The sequence below is a fragment of the Sander vitreus genome, chromosome 12 (assembly GCF_031162955.1).
Source record: "Sander vitreus isolate 19-12246 chromosome 12, sanVit1, whole genome shotgun sequence".
NCBI classification, from domain to species: Eukaryota; Metazoa; Chordata; class Actinopteri; order Perciformes; family Percidae; genus Sander; species Sander vitreus.
This window is the reverse complement of record NC_135866.1, coordinates 19,989,499-20,011,716: the sequence shown is the minus strand read 5'-3', so window position 1 is coordinate 20,011,716 and position 22,218 is coordinate 19,989,499. Positions and strand designations below refer to the sequence as shown.

General features: G+C 38.3%; 2 protein-coding genes across 3 annotated transcripts in view; both read left to right on the top strand.

The window, feature by feature from the left end:
* Positions 1-695: 695 nt before the first annotated feature.
* Positions 696-3,595, top strand: LOC144526376 (uncharacterized). The gene is made up of 2 exons (XM_078263805.1): positions 696-772; positions 894-3,595. The coding sequence occupies exon 2, from the start codon at positions 900-902 to the stop codon at positions 2,463-2,465; it is 1,566 nt and encodes a 521-aa protein (XP_078119931.1). The 5' UTR covers positions 696-772; positions 894-899; the 3' UTR covers positions 2,466-3,595.
* Positions 3,596-8,333: 4,738 nt separating this feature from the next.
* glis1a (GLIS family zinc finger 1a) overlaps positions 8,334-22,218 on the top strand; it is a 41,667-nt gene continuing 27,782 nt past the window's right edge. For both annotated transcript variants that reach the window (XM_078264695.1, XM_078264694.1), the window contains exon 1: positions 8,334-8,434. The gene's annotated coding sequence lies outside the window, so the exon portion shown is untranslated. The remainder of the gene's footprint in view (positions 8,435-22,218) is intronic.

Sequence of the window (22,218 nt, the reverse complement as noted above, 5' to 3'; positions counted from 1 at the left end):
ACAAGCCTTCCGTAGCCAAGGAGAACACAAAGGATTAAAAAACATGATGGACTCTTCAGAAGAGGTAATTATCTTCACTTGAGTTTCTGCGCACAAAAGTCACCGGAGGACAAAATATTCTGAACATAGCCATACTGAGAAATACAGAGAGAGTTGTGTGGAGCTGATAGTCTTAATTATTTAGCAATGGCTTGAATGTAACGGACGTTCATTAATATCAAAAGGTTACGTACTAAAGCTTTAAATAAATAAATAAATTAAATGAATATGATTTTTAGTAGTGGTATCAGTAGTAGTAGTAGTAGTAGTAGTTGTTGTTGTTGTTGTAGTAGGCCTATTTGTTATTTCTGACTGTCATAAGAGAAAAACAAATAACTGGAATGTGATGAAAGCACATTTCCTCTGGATTTGTCTTGTGTTGGCAAATAGTGACTCATCTCTAACAGACTTGTGCTGAAACTAACATACACAAATGCTCTTTATTCTACATGTTGCAGCCTATATTATAGCAACTAACATACAAAATGCTTTTTTTTCTACATGTTGCAGCCTATATTATAGCAACCAATAAAAGTCAACTATTTTCTGCGCTGTGAGCTCATTTGCTGAATTCAAGAATTGTGAGCAAATGAAACCGTGGCAGGAACTGGCCGCTGACCAAAGGTTTTGTCTTGCCTAATTCAGACTTGTTGTTGTTTGCACTTTGTGTCAGCTGGCTTGTAGATCCACAGGGAAATTTGTTTCAATGCTACGGGATCCCTGTCACACAGAGGTATGTTGGATTTCATTTATTTAAATAGAAAAGTACAAATTTTTCTCTCTGTGTCAACAAACGGCAACATTGTCTTTGATTTCCTTTTCATGCATAGAAACCTTCTTCATGTTTTTGACAGTGAAAAATGGACAAAGAATCTGGCCTGATTCTGTTCCTGGTGCTGCTTCTCTGTCACAAAGTCAACACACAGTCACACAACTCTTGTCCATACACTTGCCAGTGTTTCACTTCAGTCCAAATACTGTGTGCTGATGAACGGATGGCATCTTTACCCATGAACACGTCCAGGCAGGTCAAGGACTTCATTGTAATTAAATCATCCGTGGCGTACCTGTTTCCCCGCACTTTAGAGGAGAGCCCCCAACTGGCCAAGCTTATCTTCCTAAATAATCCACTGCAAAGTGTTAACTCTCAGGCTTTTGAGCATCTCACTGAGCTGCAGGAGTTGGAAATCAGTGGGAACCCCAGGTTGGAACATTTATATTTGGGGACTTTTTCAAAGCAGGGAAACTTGACTAAACTGCTGCTTAACTTCAACAGGTTCAAGACCGTGCTTCCTGGCATGTTTGACTCTCTCAAACAGCTTGAAACACTGCAGATGAAGGGCAACATCATATCAGATCTGCCCCCATTTCTTTTGCTAAATCTCCACAATCTGCGTGTCCTGGATTTGTCCCAAAATAAGCTCGAAGACGTAAAAGGGGAAACTTTTTCTGGTCCCACGAGACTGGAGATCCTGAAAATTAACAACAACCTCATCAGCAATCTTACATCTGACATGTTCCACAATATTTCTCAGCTAATAGAGCTTCACTTGGAGGGGAATAAGATATCAAAACTCGTTGACAATACCTTCTTTGTGTTAATCGAACTGAAGGTGCTGAACCTCCGTGGAAACCTTCTCACAACCTTCAGCGATAAAGTGTTTGGATTCAAGGCCTCAAATTTGAAGGAGCTGAACCTAAAGGGCAACAGATTGACTGAGCTGTCTTCTCTAAGCAGTTTGACGTCTCTTACCGACCTAATCTTGTGCTCTAACCAGCTTTCCGACCTTCCTGAGGACCTTTTTAGAAATGTTACAGCCCTGGAGAATGTGGACCTGTCTGAAAACCAGCTCACCCTGCTGCCCGCAATGATCTTTAAGGATCTATTCAGAATCAAGGCCATCCACCTACATAAGAACAACCTGAGCAAGGTGGACGCCAAACTGTTTGAGGACCAGGTGCTCATTCAGCAGCTCTACCTGTCTGACAACCAGCTGGAAACTCTCCCATTGGGCCTTTTAGACCATTTTGTCCTCCAGCACACAGTCAGACTGCACGGGAACCCTTGGAAATGTGACTGCCACATGTGGTACCTGCATGACTGGGTGTTGAGAAACAGCCAAGACGTAGAGATGGTTGACAGGATGTTCTGCGCGAGCCCCAGCTTTTTGAGAAGACGGCCAGTCGTCTCCTTCGACAAGGACCAGCTGGTGTGTCAGGTGTCTAAAGATGACATGCCTGATCTTAACAGCTGCAGCTTACAATTGTCAAATGACACTGTGATCATCAATTGTAAAGTGGATAAATGCTCCCCACTCACTGTTAAGGTACAGTTTCAGGAGGATGACGGCAACATTATAGAGCATATTTTGAAAAATGAGCCTCAATGTAGCAATGAGACAATGATTGAGATCCCTGTTCAGTAGTTTTTTCTCTTAATCAGACTTTGTTCTCTGTGCAAATATGTTCTCTACATTTGGTCTTTCTTCATACAAAGAGAGTCATATTATATGTTCCGACTGTCGAAGTCAATACTGTAAACAAACCTCCAACTCAGCTGCTGATAACCAGCAAACATGCATGCTGCTGATAAGAGGGGTGGATGAACCCTTTTCTTGTAAAGTTCAAAGTTCACCCCACTACTTTTTAAGATCACTGCTAAAAGGATCAGTGAGTAGCATGCTCATTATCTGTTTACATGTTGGATCTCCAGTAGATGCTTCTGGCTCCCTTGTTTCTGTACATAGGCATTGTCAAACTGAAAAAATCATCAGGACACCAATTGCAGAATACTTAGAAATGTTTGAATATGTCTTTTTATGGGCATATCATGTTTTTTTTTGCAGTTTTAAGTCTTGCAGCAGCTGCCAGTGCAAAATGTCAATACAATGTATTATTTGCTTCTTCAAATGATTAGTTTAATTAAAACATTTACAACACTTTGAAAAGGCAGGAAACCTAGAGGTGTTTGGCAGTGGTGGAGGAAGTATTCAGATCTTTCACTTAAAGGGACAGTTCATCCCAAAATCAAAAATACATATTTTCCCTCTTACATCTAGTGCTACAGTATTGATCAGTCTAGATTGTTTTGGTGTGAGTTGCCCAGTGTTGAGATGTCTGCCTTCTCTCCAATATAATGGAACTAGAAGGCACTCGGCTTGTGGTGCTCAAAGCACCAAAAAATACATTTGAAAAACTTAACAGCAATGTCTCTTTCTGGAAATCACTTTTTTTCACAGACTCGGTTGTGAGAAGTTATATGTAGGAACTATTTTTTCCATACCACAATATAAAAATACTCAAAAGCAATTGAAAATGTTATGTGAGTAAAAGTGTGGAAGTATTATCAGCTAAATGTACTTAAAAGTAGAAGTAGAATAGCTTATTTCCTTATTATATTATATATATATTATGATATTGGATTATTATTACTGATGCATTAATGTGTATGCAGCATTTTGATGTTGTAGTTGGTCAAGTTGAAGCTAATTTCAACTATTTAATATGATGTTGGCTAGTTTAACCTATAGCAATACATCATATGAGCTCAACATCCCTGTTATTATAGTTGTCATACACGTTTAGTGTAGTATAATGTAAAATAACTCATTTGTATCAATCAATTTGTATTGTATATAAAAATATTTATTTTTATATACAATTTAGAGAATTTCCATATATATATTGTTCTTTTGTAAAGACTAAACAGATCACTGGTGTATTACCACAGACAGTCAGAAGGTGACACTGCTGTTATGAAAATAAATTAATGGTGACACTGGAGCTATTTTGATAAACCACATTTACAAAATACGAACAGGACAGTCATATTTAACAAAACTGATGAGCCACGAGAAAACCTAAGAATAAAGGATTATGCCCCACCACTATGCCATACACAGATTATACTGATTATTCTTGTATGTCCTCAGTGCTGTGTAATTTTGGTTGGACTGCAGCATGTGGGACAGCAGATGACCTGAATGTCTTGTCTCAGGCCCCTCATCTAAAGATAGATAAGAAGTTTCTTAATAAAGTTTAGCAAGACGTTGATAGCCTCTACACACTCATGGTACACCCACACTGGTGTTTTAGGGAGGGGCAACTTTCACCTTTATCATTATTGATGCAACGAGTTTGATAATCTCACTTAATCCTATAGCTGTGCCTGAGTAGAGGTCTAATCAACCAGAATAGCTGACAACTGCGTTGGTGTGCAGGACCTTTGACGTCAGTATTGTCAGCTGAGTTGTCATCTTATCTCACACAAAGCTCTCTTGGTTTTTGACCACTTACTTTTAAAACACCCAAGTAACACATTTTGCCAACTTTGCGACAAAAATCTTCTACATGCACACACGGGAAATAAGAAGTAAATAAGCAATAAGGGAGATGGCTAATCACAGTGAGCAACAGAGGAGGGGAACTCGCTGAGGACGTCCAGTGTAAAGTACAGGTATTAAACAACACACCTTTTTCACAGCACACATTTTGTCTTGTCATCTAAGGAAAAGCGCACATGAATGTAATAACACAAATTAAGTGTCCCAATAAGAAAGCATACAACAACCAGGTCCCTGGAACCGGCACACCTACCTTTAATGCAATCGTTATTTATGTTATTAATTACACCTGTGCTGTTCCTGTAATGACAGTTATAGTTCTTCAACCTGTTTTGGCTTGTGACTCTCCAAAATGAAGCAATATCTGCATGTGACCACTCGTCACAGGTTGAATGTCTTTGAGTTGTGAGCATTTCATCAAACGGTGAAAGTTCCCTACTCATATTATTTTATCTGAATGTTTTTAGAGGTTATTAGAGGCCTGACGTTTTTTTTTCTTTCTTATTTCACAGCTTGTTAATTACGCTGCGACCCCTCAGAATTACCCAAAGGTTGGAAACCACAGTGATAAAGTCAAAATGTCTGCAAATGTATGAATGCATTAAAAACACTGGATGAAGCCCATGTAAAATGTGGGTCTCAAATTGGTCTCTGCATCATCAGCATGCTATTTACAGTTAAATGTTTAACGTTTATTTAATTAAATTAGATTTTCACTTGAACTTTTGTGCTAAATTATGACACATGGATGCTATTGTCACTGTAGTATCAAATGCCTTTATTATGGTAGACGTTTTGAAATGTCACAGGTGGAAAAGCACAGGTGGAAATAATAAAATCAATGATGGCTGGATTCCATAGCTGCTCCAATTTCAGGGTCCTGGTGTTGTGCATGGTGTAGCACACTTGAATAGAATGGAGCCATGGTTAATGTTATTAGCAACACCTGTGCTTTTCCTGCTATGAAAATTCAAAATGTTTGGTGTGAAAAAAGGCATACTCATATTTCTGAACAACTTTATTGCACCTGAGGAGGAAAAGAGACAGAAAGAGAAAGGATGTCAAGCAAAAGAGACCAAAACCAGCTGTTTTCTGTATTTAGTTAGGAGATAAAACCCCTACAATGTAGCAATTTTTCATGGAGAATATGTTCTTTTGTGAATTGTTTTCGCTCATATGGTTCTGTTTTGAGCGCCGTCCCAGAGGACTTGTTTACAGCTCTGTGTATCATCTCAGGAATCAGAAATACAACTCTGACTTGCAGTTTCACTGTGTAATCAGATACACAGATAAAAGGTTTCTGTGCCTCCTTTGTGTATTTATGTCGATCTTAACAGTGCGAGAAAGGCCCAGATGTTTGACAGGCTGTCATACAGTTTGTCCAAGTTTTGATGTGCTTGGTACAAATGTGGGAGGGACAGGGAGTTTACTTCACCTTATGAATGTGATGAGGGTAATATTTAGCATTCATTTTTACCACAGTGTGCATTATACAGAGCTGACTGAGATACCATAGGAAATTCTGCAAGCCAAAAACCAGAATATGGTCAGTATTACTGCACTACAGACACACTGTGTACAAAATTATAGGGATACCACTGGAAATAATAATTGCAATACATTGTATTATGTTGGTTTGCCTGATGGGTTTGTCTAAAGTGTCTTACAATCTTTTTGCATACATTTTGAGGTTCATTGTCTTGTTCAATATTCAACACAACTATCATAATCATCCATACAACACCCAAATGTACCTGTCATCAAGCAACGACACTCCCATAGATTCCCTCTGCAAGGGAATTGAACAAGTAAATGATTGTATGAGCCTGGACTTTCTCCAGATAAATGCATACATTTGTTGCAAAAGAAGGAAGGCTGAAACTAAGCGCTCTGAAAACCAAAAACCAAGTCAGAAATCTAACAACCACGTCAAATCAATTACAAAGTCTGCATTCTACCATCTAAGAACCATAACAGGAATCAGAGGATTCATGCCCAGGCAAGACTTAGAGAACCTAATCCAAGCTTTCATTTCCAGCAGATTGGATTACTGTAACGGTCTTTCTCAGGTCTCCAAACAAAAAACAAGAAAACTGAACACATCACACCAGTTCTCAGGTCTCTTTCAGCATGTCAGAGGGTGCAGCTTAAAGTACTCATGCTGCTTGTCTATAAATCTCTCAATGGCTTAGGACCAAAATACATCTCTGACTGTCTTTTACCATATCAACCCCCTCGGCGTCTCAGATCATCAGGTAAAGGGCTGCTTACTGTTCCCAGAGTACAAACTAAACATAGAGAAGCAACAAACTTCCATGAGATTTTAGACTTATACAAACTTTGCAACACACCGGCCCTATTTTTGTCAATAACCTAGCTTGGAAATTAGTAACTTTGCCTTCCAAGTGAGTCTTTCCACCCACCTTGCCGCAGTATCTTTTTTTCTTTTTTCTTTTTTTTTTTAAATATGTTTTTATTGATTTTCACAGGAAATGTCAGTACAAACATAAGGGCTTATATATATATATATATATATATATTTTTTTTTTTTCCCTCTTCCCCTCTCCCCCACCCCCCCAGTCCCACATAGTTTGCAAGTATAACAGCACCTCGCCGCAGTATCTTGAATATTTGTGGCTGCATGCATACAAAAACGTATCAAAATTAACCAAAGACAAATTATCAGTAGTGGCCGATAGAGGTCCATAGGGGGGCGACCCTTCATTTGCCCAAATTCCAGATGGCCGGTCCGTCACTGAGTATATATATACGTATATAATTGCATTATCCTACTAGAACAATAACATTAAGGGCATCGCTTAGTGGGGTCCTCAATACAGGTAGTATTGGAAATAACATACTAAATATAATAGACGTTGCTCTTGACTTGAATTTATAACTAAGTAATTTAACTTTTTATGGCTTAAAACATGTCTGAAGGGGATATGTTATAATCATTTACTAATGCTTTATGGAGCAGTTATAAGCCATTGTTAACAAGAACTTTTCAGTTGCCAGGTTGTGATACTTCTTTCAAAGTTTAATGTAGTTTTTTTTTGTTTTGTTTTTTTTACTTTTTCCACTTTCTCTTAAGCCATCACATTTGCAGTTATAAATTAGTTAGTTATTAATAAAAGGTAATAAACCATTCAGTTCACAGTTATAAATGTTAATTAAAGGTCAAGATGCACAATAAACCAACAGCGAATGTTAGCACATCATCTATGTTTATTGTTAATGAGTCATTAATAAAAGGTTCAATAATAGGGGAGGGGGGGGGGAGCATTCAAATTAGCTCTACCTTTACCAGCTGCAATTTTAAAGTGATGTATACATTAATGCATCAATAATCTGATAATATATATTATTCTGCATAATTAGTACTTTTGGTATGTTATGTATATGTTGATACGGTTGATACCAATGTACTACTAAGTAAGATTTTGAATACAGGACTTTTACTTTAACCATATTTCTACACTGTGGTTTTGCTACTTTTACTTACATACAAGATCTCTGTACTTTTTCCACCTCTGTTAATGATCTATACAACATTAGTAAATTATAATTATCCAGATTATTGACAAATAATTACAATAAAAAGTTTTTGGCTCAATGTGGTTATATTTATCAACCATTTATAAAAGGTGACTTACTGTAAAGTGGTCTCAAAAATCGTATTGGAATATTATGTAAACATTAGGTAAATGTAGCTTAAAGTAATGCTAAGAAGTATAGGGATGATGTCAAAGTATTGAGCTTTGTAGACATTCAGATAAAAAAAAATATTCCGTAATTTATTCTTAAAAAGGCACCACTAAGTTACACAGCAACTTTTATTAAGTGAATTAGCTGCTTCACATCTTCAGTTTGTTAGGACTAGAAAAAAAAAGTTTGCCCGTGCGTGCATGTGCGCGCGCGCATAGCAGATGGAGAGAGTGAGCTCGCGGTGCAGAGAGCGCTGCTGTGACAGTGGGAAGCACAATCCGCGTGCAGCCAGCGCGAGGCAAAGACCTACTAACAAGCTGTGAATTATGACTGGACGCAAAACGGTAAGAACAGCCCTCACAATGTCACCTCACTGTTCTTATGATGTGTTTTAAATGTATAAAGTTTTAGAAACCGTGTTGCCATGGAGACAAGTGACAATGAAGATGTCACTAGATTTATGTTGTATCTTAGTTTGTAGTAAACGTTTTAATGCAGATTTCGTGTTTTTACTGTTCAGTTTGATCACCTCAAAATCAACTTTTTCTATTTTGACAATGAGCAAAAATAAGAAGCATTAAGATGTATACATCACTGTAAATGTTGGCAGCTGTCTGTAAAGTACATGCAACTCCAGCTGGCGCATGAACCATTGTTTGGTGGACTTGCAACAGCTTTACAACCACTAGCATGCCAAGAGTTTATGATAGGCTAAATGAGAAAAAAACTTTCCAAAATGGAGGAAATAGCTCTTGACTGTTGTTAAAAATAAGTTTAGTTAATAATCAGGTTTAGTTGTACCTCTGTATCGTGGATTACACAATAACTTGTTTTGATTGTGCAACAAGGATTTGAGGAAGGCAATTAATAGATTTGCCGCTCTATACCGTAGTGAACTCTTACCCAAATGTGATATTTTCCCCCTCTTATTACTTATGGGACTCTTCCATTCCACTCCTCTGCAGAGCACTGATTTATGTAATGTTGATGGAATGAAAAGTGCTGTGCAGGGGGTGGAAATCTGGCTTTCTGGAAGCCAAACAGATGAGGAGGCTTGTTTTAATCATTAGTCTCATGGTATCACTAACATGGAGCTTGTGCTGGGGATTCATGGTTTATACTCACAGGCCTCTGCCAGTGCATCCATTGCACAGAGGTGTATGCAGTAAGTGCTGAGTCACCTAATTTCATCATATACCTCATTTAATCATATATATGTGGCATTTAAAGGGGGTAATAAACAAGATTTGTACTGTTCCGTAAAGCACAAAATGACTTAAATATGCCTTTGAGAGGTTGATCAGGTTGTTGATCAGTGCTCAGCAATTATTTAACCAGATGCTCAGATTGTTTGTTCAAGTGCTCAGCTACGAGCAATGAGACAGCAGCAAGCCAAGATTTGTTTCGCCCCAAAAATATTTGTTTGCCCTGGCAGTGTATGTCCACCTCGATTTCACACCAGGGGGAGAAAATAACAAAAGCATTTCAATTTTACTGGATTGTTTTCCTATGCTGACTTTTCAAAATGTAAACATCTGTTTCATAATGAAGTGAATTTATGAACCCCAAAACAGAGTCCATTGAGCCTACAAGAGAGTTGTGAGGTTACTTGTCATTGATTTGATGACTAAATTAATTTAGTCAATTTGTCGCTCGTTGGGTGAGATGAGGACATATTGCCAGAGAAAGCACAGTTTTATAAGGCACACACATTTTGATGCAACACTTTTGTCCAGTTCATTCTTGACCTTAGAAACAGTTGTTGAATCTGCTGAAGACTGTGTGATGCTGACAAATGCTCCCAAACAAGCGATTAAGTGGACCTCAAGTTTAGATGAATCTTCATGACCTTGGAAATAGTAGTTCGAAAAAATACCTTAACCACTTACAAGCTTTTTCTGGACCTTTCAACCACACAACCATCATCAGCGAATTAATTGTGACAACTCTGGAAAACCTGGAAGTGGACCTTGAGTTAAGATTATTTAGATACTATTTGAGATCCTGATCTCTTCCCTCAGTGACTGTTTTGGACCTGTAGTCAGATCACTAATGGCCCATCCCCTGTTTTTAAGCACCTAGAAAATCTTTGCGGTAGCACAAGAAATGAGAGAAAAAGACCTAAATATTAGAACAAAAGTGTATTCATACTTGTCTGCCTCCACTTAAAGGAACAATTCAATAATTAGGGAACTAGTATCTGCTTTCTTGCCGAAAGTAAACGTTAGATGAGAAGCTTAATACCACTCTCATATCTGTCCAGTAAATATGAAGCTACAGCCAACAGACAGTTAGTTTAGCTTAGCATGAAGACTGGAAACGGGGAAACAGCTAGCCTGGGTCTGTCTAAAGCAGCTCCAAAGCTTTGTAATTAACACGTATATTGTCTGCATAAAAAATACATATGTAAAAATGGCAATTTGTGTTGTTATAAGGGAATCACATTTTTTGTACTATTTCTTGATGAACGTGAATGTTTATATGTCCTATGTTTAGGGTCTCGACTGGTTGTCTGGCAAAATCAGTCTGAATGCAAGACACCGGGAGTTTGCTGAGCCGTTATGTCCTTCAAGAAATTTTACAGACAGTAACTCTCTGTAAAACTCTCTGTGGAAAGTAACTAAGTACGATTACTCAAGTACTTTACTTAAGTACAGTTTTGAGGTACTTGTACTTTATACTTTTACTGCTTTTCAAAAGGAAATACTGTAGGCTACTTTTTACTTAACAGACATAGTTAGCCTATTTTTTACACAAAAAAACATATGATATGCTTTTATGATATGATACAGTACTATAATACTAATCTACCTAGTGGTACAAAAAATTATTTAAATGCTCCTGCATGGATTTGTTAGTGATAAAAACAGAATAATATAATATGCTATGATAATAACACACTTTAAAAGGGGCCATAATGAGTATTTTTACTTTTCACAGTTTAAGTACATTTTGCTGCAAATTCAAAACACCACATGCAGAAGAAACAAATTAAGTTCATGAAAGTAGGGAAATGTTGGATTACTGGAGCACTTTTGATTATGTAATCTTGTTACACCCTCTTCTTACTATATACTTGCATAAAACCAGCTGATGAAAACACCTGTTAAGACAAATTTTCTTTTGTTGACTTTTAGTAAATTTGATTGAAATTTGAGCAACATTTGGATGAATGCACTTTATTACTGCAATTCCCTCTGGTGACCAATAGAGTTCATTTAAAGTCACAGCTTACTTACTAATACCCCTTTAATACTTATGTTTACAAAGATGACCTAATGTATTTAATTAAGGGCTCAAAGTCAAGAGACTCAAATCATATGGGACTTATTAGTGTTAGGCAAGAAACACATTTGCTTTCTCTTACATAAATATTTGTTACCATGAAAAAAACAGCCTGGAGTCTGAATTTGTCACATCCGATCTCATGGTAGTTTGAACTGCTGTTTTATGACAGCGGTGCCTTTGTTCATACTGATGAAATGGTTCGTCACTTGTTTTTCTCAGCTGCCCAGCCCCTACATACCTTTCACAGACATTAACAGTGATTGTCCTACAAGCAGAGCTCATTTTGGTTTGGTTCAGAAATATTATTCCTGGCTGAGAGGTGCATGCTCTTTTGCAACACCCAAGGGTGACAGAGCTAGGTAATAGGACCCGCTGTGAGTAACAGAGGTAACTGTTTCAACATTGTTTCTGGTGTGTGTTAACTGTAGGCTAATGTATTTTTAAATTAAATTTACTTGATAAATTATTTCAAGTCCCAGGACTTTTCTTCTTAGCACAGTCCAGTAAATGAGTGGGATTAGAAAAGTTTCATTAATGCACAGAGGGTAGTTTATCTCTACATGATGATTATAAACTCCAGACTCTTGCTTGGGGTTATTCTCACAATACATGAATATAAAACAAATGTATTAAAGCAATGTGCACGCATGTACTTATATGTGAGTGTAGCCTCTTTGATTTGATTCCATATTTAGTTGCAGACAAACCCTTTCTTCTTCCTGGTTAAATGATTTGTTGGACAGTGGTGGAAGAAGTATTCAGGACCTTTAATTAAAGTTGCAATTCCACAATGTAAAAAGATTACATTACAAGTTAAAGTCTTGCATTTAAAAGTAAAAGTGTTAGCAGCAAAATAGTTGGTATGGAAAGTAACCATACCAATAATGTTCTTTAACTGCAAACTAACCAGTAACTATATATATATATATATATATAGATATATATATATATATATATATATATAGAGAGAGAGAGAGAGAGAGAGAGAGAGAGAGAGAGAGAGAGGCTACAGGAAATTTGTATGGCAGTTAGTGGTCTCTCGAGCCAAGCATGGCAAATGTGCTTGGCTCGAGAGACCACTAACTGCCACACAGTGTCAAGTGCCCTGAGTGTGGGAAAACAACAATGCGCATCCAAAGTTAATTGCTCGTTGCTCAGCCCTGCTGCTGCAATTTGAATAGCAATTGTCAAGTACTGTTGTTGTCATTAGCTAGCTAGCTAGTAGTTGTCAGACATTAGTATTTCCTTTAAGGAATAGAGTAACTGCGGTCACCATGAACAATGTGGATGATCTTCTACAGCACACATTTAAAAGTATGATTTGAGATTAGTAAACACTGCTGGTAAAAAATGACCAGATTTAACGCAGTTCTCCGGGACAAAAAATTGCTAATGTTAGCTAGCTTAAGAAGACACTTTTTTGCTTTGAAGGGGATGCTACCTGGTCAAAACAGGCTTTCAGGATCTCAGGCATCTTTCAGAGAGGATTATCAAACATGAAAGTAGCAGGAAAACAAGGTAAAATTGGGCAAACAGCTAGCTAGCTAACGTTACAACTGACAACGCAAACAAATGGGGAATTGAGCAGTTTAATGTTTAATGTTAACAGCAAACTGAGGAACGTTATATGCTCTGTAGGATTATCACCTGTGTTAAACTATGTGTGGAATGTGAAAAATAGCGCATTATGTCAAATTGTGTAATTTTCTGCTTTAGGATCTTTGCAAAGTATTTGTTGCCCCATGTGTTGGTGTCCTGATTAATGTAAGTCCAATATTCTCTCTCCTGTTTGCTCTGTTTTTAAATATCTGTCTCTTTATTTGCTAAATGCCCCACTGTGTTCACCAGCTGGTCTTCATCTGTCTGCTGTTTGGTGTTGGGCAGGTAGCTAGTGTACAGTGGGTTTATCAGAGCTTTTTTTTGCTGAAAACAGCTGCCTGCTGCTGAAAACTGTGCTGATGAGAGCGGTGCGAGTGAACCAATATAGTAAAGATGTGGGCCGCACAACCGAAACAATTATTCAAAATATAAAAACTTTTTAAACTGTAGAGTTGGTGGTCATTCTCTGTGGGTTTGCAACTACGAGCGACCCCTTCAATGTTTACTGGTACTGGCAGACTTGAACCCAAAAGCACAACAATGAGACAGAGTTTGTAAAGAAAGTTCTGTTTTTTTAAACAGTTAAGGCAGGTTCAAAACCACCCAGGCTAACAAATGCGAGGAGGGGCAGGCAGAACCCAGGTCCAAAAAACAGGGTCAGAACAGGCAGATCAGGAAAATAAACTATGTAACACCAGAGACCTTGGCAGTAAAACAAAAGACAATCTGACAGGGACTAAGTGAGAGTGGACTGGTATGTATGGTGAAGGACTAAGTGAGATTGGACTGGTATGTATGGTGAAGGACTAAGTGAGAGTGGACTATATATATGGTGAGGGACTAAATGAGAGATAGCCAGGCCTGATGAAAAGGCAAGATCTGAAATGACAGGAGAGTTGGCGATAAAGCCTAACCAGATGAAAACAAACTAAGAGTTGGTAAAAAAATGTACGACAGTCATTTACATTTTAATATAACAAACATTGACTAACACAGCTTTAAGAAGGAGATGCACCTGTGCGTTCTAAGACAGTTTGATAACCTCTTCATCCTACTTTATGAAGACCTGTTTTTTGTTCTAGAAAAGTTTACGGTTTGGAGATGAAGACGCATAGCTTTTAAAAAGGGTAACACAATAAAGCTAATTAGTTTTTTTCCCATGAGGTCTGAAGTGGGAGGTCAGAGTTGCAGCAGTTTGATTAAATCAGTACAGCAGCAGCAGCAAACTATATTACAGCATACATATTGGTAAATAAACTCAACAACCAAGAGGAATACTCCTTACAAAATAAGAATATTATTATGGTAAACTTAAAAGTATATGCCTTACAGAGTATGTTGTCACAGCCAGTAGCAACATAATGTAGGCTACTGTTTTTGCATGAGTTAGTGTTGGGATGCGTACACTAAAGAGAGGGCCATGCAGAGGGAGTTGTTGCAATACAGTTTAAATATTATTACTGGGAACAACCTAAAACTAACATACAAGCATAACAAATGGAGCAGTTAAATTAAAGAGATCTGTCAAGATTAATGACGCCTCGCAGAATCAGCAAAGCAGATGTAGCCTACACATAGCTTTCCTCGTTTCATCTGCTCCCAGAGGAAATACGAATTTACATTTCAAAGTTTTAGTACAAAAAATAAGAGGGTTTCAAAGGATTCAGAGGTCCAGTTGGAAACACGGGGGAGAAATGTTTAATAGGAACTAAAATGTAAAATGTTTTCAGTGTTGCTCGGACCGAAAACTGTTGTTTTAGCAAGAATACATGTTGTAAAGTTACAACCCTAACCTGGAACAAGTGTATTTTTACAGTATTAATTCATTTTTGAGTGATTTAATAAGCTTTTTATCCTTTGCCGTACTCTCTTGGCTTCATTCCCTCCCTCCGATTCCAAATGTATTTGCAATATCACTCCAAAACTTAAACTGTCCTTTTTTAGAATCTACTGTTGTCTGCTAACAGTGGTATGGCACAAAATCAGGGCCTTTTCAATACATCCATTGTCTCACCTGTACAAATAACTAAATCAGGAAGCAAGGAAACGCATGCATCAGTACTGGTTATTAGGTTATTCAGTAGTCTTTGTAACGCAATTTAAGAAAGTATTCTTTTCAACATACTGTACTTATGTTTTTGTATGACAAAGGTGAAATACCATCGAACTCTGACCTCTACACTGAAGCTGCCAGTATGCTTCTTCAGAACAGGTTGTCGGATGGTCGAATAGCTTCAGAAATCTCCTTTCAGTGTAAACAGCTGAAAATGACTGCTTGAAATTACTTTTAGTAGCCACTTTATGAGCGTACCTTGTCTGACATCCTCAGTAATGTGAGCAGCCGTTCTCAAACTCTGTTCGCTTTGGGAAAAAACAACAAACTTCGAGCTAGCAAGCTACACGCTGAAAATGGCAAGTTCCTTCCCGAGACCATTTTGCAGAGGCACCGTCGCAGTGTCCGGAGCTTAAGACGATTGCGATTGGTTTAAAGAAATGCACGTTTTTTCCCCCCCTATCCCAGAATGTATCTGTGGTGTAGCCAGACCTTACTCCACAGCGCTGTGGAGTAAGGCTGGCAGTGCCAGATTACTCTCTGTGTGGCTGTTTCTCAAACTGAAGGCAATGCTCCATTCATCAGCAAGCTAATTATGAAAGTATTTTGGGTAGTTAGCCACGTTACATACCAATATTAAACCACTATGACACATTACTGGCAATTTTGTCAAGGGCTGCTTTTCCTCTGATTGTTTTCTCTTTGATGATGTTTGTTGTTGTTGTTGCTGATTTTTCTTTTATGGTAGCCGTATTTCACTCAATTTCTTAATGACACAATTGCTTCAAAGTTCACCGTTCACCTGACAACTAGTGGACTAAACCATGTGAACCTTTTAGAGGGGGGAGGCTTCTGAGAGGCTCTAATATTATTTTGGGTACATGAAATAGTCCGTCAAACTATTCATTCAGCCAACAATAACTTAGTTCCACTATTCCCCTCACTACTACACTCCTGTCTGCTAGTTGTGTAAAATGAATTCTCCCATGACATCATATGGAGGAGTGCTGCATGAAGAGCTGGAAATTATTGCTTGATGTAGTCCTGCCTGATCTGAACGTAGCACGATAAAAATCTGCTAGATGCAAAACATAATCTATTTTCATAAGGTTCCACAGACCAAATACCACCCAAAATTTATTTTAAAAGACACGTAGGAGTCAGTTAGTACCCACCAAACCAGACTCAACCCATTGCAGAAGAGTTTTAACAGACGTCTTGTCAAGCTGCTCCTATTTCAAGACGTTGGCAGGCTGTTGAGTCCAACTCGAGTCCATAGGCGCTGCTGCTGTTGGCCCTGCTGTATCTGGTTCACGGACTCTGCTCACACTGTCTTGTGGTTTGGACTGAGCGACTGTCATTTCACTGGAATTTCCTGCCATCTGCGCTCAGTCAAAGTTTCTCACAGATGCACACCTGCTAGTAAATCTTTACGTCTGCCAGGAGGAGAGCACGAAGGGATAGGTGAGCACTGATGAAGGACGAAGCACCTTTTTGGCTTCAGTTTAGAAATAATGAAAAAAAACCTCACTTGTTTGTGTAGGAAATGTGATTTTGTTTGAAGACAGCACTATTGCTGACACTGAGACAGAACTATGAGAGAGCCTGTGTTAACACCAACCTAAGAAAATAACAAACATTCACATATCCGGCACTCATAAGTAATTTCCTGCACTTTCGGTCTCATGGTTATATTTATTTGTTACGAGTCTTATTTTAAAGAAAAGTTCAATATTTTGGAAAATACGTTTATTCGCTTTCTTGCCAAGAGTTAGATGGTTAGCTTAGCTCTGCATAAAGACTGGAAACAGAGAGAAACAACTAGCCTGACTTTGTCTAAAGGTAACAAAATCCATCTACCAACACAGATTTAGTATTACAGTATGTATTATGTACATTACTGGCTGCTGCAGAGGCTGCTTATGGTTGTTATGACAATGGCTGTGGCACATTTGTTTATAATGGGTCTAACATAAACTAAACTAAACTAAAATCTATAGCTGTTTGGGGCGCTTTTACCACAGGACAACAGGCAGTTAACAATTTTGCCTAATGGTGTTTTTTCCCGTAAGCCAGAGTGTATGTCACCGATGTTTCTGACAGTGAGTTGCTGCGACTTAGGTATGTGACGCAGCTATGTCATGGCAGTTGTATTGCTCAGGACCCAAGGAAGTGCAGTGTGAGTGTGAAGTTGATGAGATGAGCGATTCTCGAGAAAGCTGCAAGCAGCAATACATCAGGCCAAGCAACTGGGGGACTGCCCATTTCTCTGACACTCCATTGTTCTGACCTCTCAATAACCCTACAGTCCACTAGTCCGACGTCCCTTTGGTGGCGAAATTACGAATCCCTCTATGGCTACTAGGGGTGGAATGGTACACAGAAGTCACGGTTCGGTTCAGACATCACGGTTCGGTACGAGTTCGGTACAATGGAGGGAAAAGCAAAACAAAAATGCAGAAGGCAATTTTTTTATTGTGCATGTCTCAGGCTGTACCACCTAGTGTCATACAGTCTCTCCCCTGAGCTAACTGCAACAGCCTGTTTGTGTAAAGTAAGATGTAAACAGTAAACAATAAGTACCCCACATCATCTCCAGACTCCATCTGTAACTTGTAAACAAAATAAGACAATCAGCTATAAAACTGAAAATACAGCATCTCTGTTCTCTGCAAAGATGAACTAAATTACCTGATTAATGCAACGTTATCACGACGTCTCCCGGACATTTTTCACCGCAGAAAGCTGCTCCCTGCCTGGCTAAAGCTAAACCTAATCTACAACAGCAGTCTTATCCACCACTCTCTCGCCTGTACTACTGTAACTGACTGGGAAACCGAAGTGTTCCCAAACTTGCGATCTTATAGAGGGTCCTCTGACTCTTTAAACTGAATACATAGGCGGAGCTGGCGGCACTCCAGAGCTTCAGAGCTAAGGCAGAGCTACAGATTAGGTGTCCTTAAAGAACCAACGTATCTAACAGTAGTTCCGCATTACATTAGTTCCGCATTACGTTAATTAATTTGCACGCAAGTTTTATTTATTTTTATACCGTGTATTCTCCGTGTAAATTCATGCACCGAACCGTGACGACCGTACCGTTTTGGTTCAATACGAATACATGTACCGTTCCACCCCTAATATTGAAGGGCGGGTCTTGGCGTGGCCATAGTGGGATTCGTAATATCGCTGGTGGACTTCGGACTAGTTGGCGGTAGGACCAAAGTGAATTTTTCAGGTTATTGAGAGGTTGGAACAATGGCGCGTCGGAGAAATGACATGGCACCAGCAACTGACCCGTTCTGAACAGGCATGTTTTGAACGGTCAATGCACTAGTGTGAAAGAAATTAAGAAAGAACATCCTATAAAAATAAACAATAAGAAAAACTCTGCTGTAATCTGGGATACACTAGATTTCACATTTCTAAAAGCGTTATTTAGAGTATCAACACTCTCACCATAGAAGAGCCCCAGGAGGATCACTGTGTCTAAAGTTACCAGCAATTCAAGCCTCTTGCAAAGATGACATGCATGATTTCTGATCCAATAACACATTCTTATTTTGTGCAACATGAGACTGTGTTATTCACCTGCTCCCACTGATTTTACTTTGACCCAAACTGCCTCTCAAAATCTGGAAAGTGCCAAAGAATTTTTTCTGGCAACAATCGAAAAAAACAAAGTAGCCTGCAGTATTATAGAATTGGGAGTGTTCACACATCAATGATACAAATGATCACATTTATCAAAATAACTGAGGAGAATTTACCAGTGCAGATACTAAGTTTTACAAAGTCTTCAGCAGAGTGTAGCCACATTGATCACATACATAACTTGAGGTCAAACAGGGTTAAAACACTTATAGGATGTGTGTATGCTTCAGGACATTGTTGATATATTGAGGTGGGCGATACCACAAAATATACCAAGTAATGCCAGACCCAGAATCATTAATATCGATAAGATACCAATACCTTTTTATTTTTAAAAGTGACTGCTGTACTACCATGTAGCTTAGAAAAATGTTACATGATTTATTTGGCAAATGTATTACTATAAGGCTATTTCTGAACACATTTTAATCACCACTGAGTATAAAACATTGGGTATAATGACTATTTTCTTTGTTATAGAGATTATAATTATTTTACACTCACATGCATGTTAAAATCCAAGACTATGGTATATAACAAATATTGGATATATTCAAAAATGTGGATAAGATAAGTTGGATTGTCTCAATACCAACATGTCTCCTTGTCCCCCTGGTAAATGTTGAGGTTATTTGCTACGTCCCTCGATTGGATCTTGATTTGTGGCTTATTGTTCAGAGGGAATTACTCAGAAGAAAACACATTTTGCCTTCCCCTCCTGCATCATGTCTGTCTCTTCCAGCTGGAGTATCGATATAACCAGGGATGGAAGAGTAATCCCCTGCTCTGTTTGGGGTGTTGTGGTGGTTTTACATTCCTCACTTCATTTTCAAGCTGTTTTTCCACAGTCATCAGTGGTTTTGTCACCTGGACTTTGCGAAAAGCCTCCAAATTTAGACACGTCTTAGTGGCATTGGCATCAGCATTGAAATGGTATTGCGGCAGCTTCTGAAAACTCACTTGGATGGTGCAGAGGTTTTTAGCTTGGTATGTCTTTGAATTTCTGGAAAACTTGTCATTGACACCTTTTTCTGTAGACTTGGCTGCAGGAATCCGACTGGCACACCAAGTCGTCATGTCCAGAAACGAGGTGGCAACTTGCAGGCCCCTCATGAGTGACGTTAATGTCTTCAGATTCCTGGAACACCTGGACATTGGAGTGACCTTACTGTCCACAGGTGTTTGACTTCCTGTTTGCATTCAAGGTCAACGTTAAGTTCTCGTTCAACCTTTTATGTGAAACTCAGCTTCACAGGTCATTCAGTCTTCATGCGAAAACCTATGTTTTATAGATATCTTGAGTTTGTTCTCAGCATTCTTCACATGAATGACTTTGTACTCAGTCCAGTTTTTTTTTGGGGGGTGGGGGGTATCGTTCACCACTAATGAACAGTCTGTTTCTTTGTGCAGCTCTGCAGCTTTGAGTGTCAGGTCAGCAGCTACAGGTTGGGCCTCCAGTATAAATAAATGTTTCAGGAGGCTCCACCTCATGATCCTCTTCTCAGCTGAAGCGGTTTGACAGCTTGTGTTGCTGTGAAATCTTTATAGTGGTCAAAGACGCAACAACAATAGAACATTTTGCTCAGCTGTTATGCATATTACGTAGAAAGTACAGCCTGTTTTGGAAGAACAAACTCCTCTCCATATCCTATAATAGTCTGACCTAAATTGACCCCCTATTGTTTGAACAGAAAATCTAGCTGTTCATCCCAGATTGTGCTCCCAACTCATGTGTTTGATTTGAAAAGATGACGTTTATCTTTTCTTTGCATTACTTCTTTGACCGTGAAGCAACTTTCTTTTTGAGTCATGCCATATAGATTAATGTATTCAGAGTTGTGTCTTCTGATGGCGATAAGGATAAGGTAAACTAAATCTGCAGGGATTTCCTACCAGTTGCTATAAAAAAGATTGTCTGTAAAAAGCCTCAGCTGTAGTGGTGGATGAAAGAAAAAAAGCATTGCTGTTTAGGAGGGTCAAGAGGGCCTGAAGGTTTGTGTGGTTTCACACTTTCTGTGTAACTGAATTAGGTGATGAAAACTGTCTGGGACACAGCTACAGACATATAGTATGGTGTATTTGTGTGTAGATTATTGTATTTTGACAATACATTATAATGCATTGGTTTGTCCAAATCAACAGTAAGTGCAACCTCATCACAACAGACTTTTGGGGCCAGTACTGAGTGTAAAAGAAATATAAAATATATTGGACGGTATTATTTTAAAGATATACAATTTGAATAGGTATCTCTTAGATGTCTTGGTCCCCGTAACCAGGTTTAACAATTTAAAAGAATAAACTTGTGAGTGCTCTTAGCTATACAAACTACATTAGGGTAACTCCTTGTTACTTAAAGGTCCAATGTGTAGGAATTTCTCCCATCTAACGTTTAATGGTTTGCCAATACCAACATATCTGTAATAATCTAAAATTGGCAGATTTTATTTGCCATACCGATATATCAGTTGGGCTTAAATCAGAATGAAAGTTTATGTCTGCATTTTATAGACAGACTTATGATGATTGTTTTTCAAATGCGGGTCAGAGACTTGAGGTGGGTAATGAGAACATGTTAGTATAGTTTCTGCATTTATTAATGAATTGATGCTAGTAAAGCTGTTGCTTGATATTTGAGGATATTGAGAGTGTTATAAAGAGTGTGGAGGTAACAGGGGAAGCAACGGTTGCCCTAAAGCTTTGAGAAGTGGAATTGTATCCGCAAGGTTTGTTTACCTGAAATGTTTGAAAAATTGTGGCTGGGGAAAATGAGTAAGTAATACTCGTCTGTCTCTGAAAAACTACTCTCGCTTTTAAACTCCACCTGCACAGTAGAAACTGTAGTGTTTCTGTAAGTTTCAAATGTGTGAATGTGTGTAAGAATGTAGCAGGCAGCTGTGCTAACTCAATTTCCTTTGGATAAATAAAGATTAATGACCAGAAAGAAGATAGTAAATTGTGATTTATTAGAACAATTATAGACCACAAAATTGGTTTCACAGGATTAACCTGTTTTGATAATGGAGACCGTGAGGCACAACTTATTTAGAGAAGTGTAAACTCTCACCCTCCAGCCAACTTTTTCTGTTACAGGGAACTTACAGGGACTCTCATGTCATTTATAAAAACACAAGCGACAGTTTTGAAACTAGTTACGTAATTCACGTTTTCTTTAATGGTCAGCCAGCCACATGTATGAGAGTTTGTTCTCTTGCAAACATATTGTCATAACCTAATATATACTGCACCTGTGAGTATTTCAACCCACAAAATGTGTCCCCATGTATTTCTTTAAATCCAGGAACTAAGATTTATTTTCCCTCTCAAACATATTAAATCTCATATGATTTATATAGAAATGTAATAAAAAGCAACATCAGGATTGCAAATCAGCACCTAGGAACACATGATACTAATTCCATATGTCTTAGTGGTTCTGTTATTAGTAGTGATGAGAAGTTTCATACTCAATAAAATGATAGTTAACCACCTTTACATGCACCGATGCATGCATATAAAGCCATATCTGATTAC

Excerpts from the sequence above, each read along its gene's own strand:
- LOC144526376 (XM_078263805.1), top strand. The coding sequence starts at position 900 with ATGGACAAAGAATCTGGCCTGATTCTGTTCCTGGTGCTGCTTCTCTGT.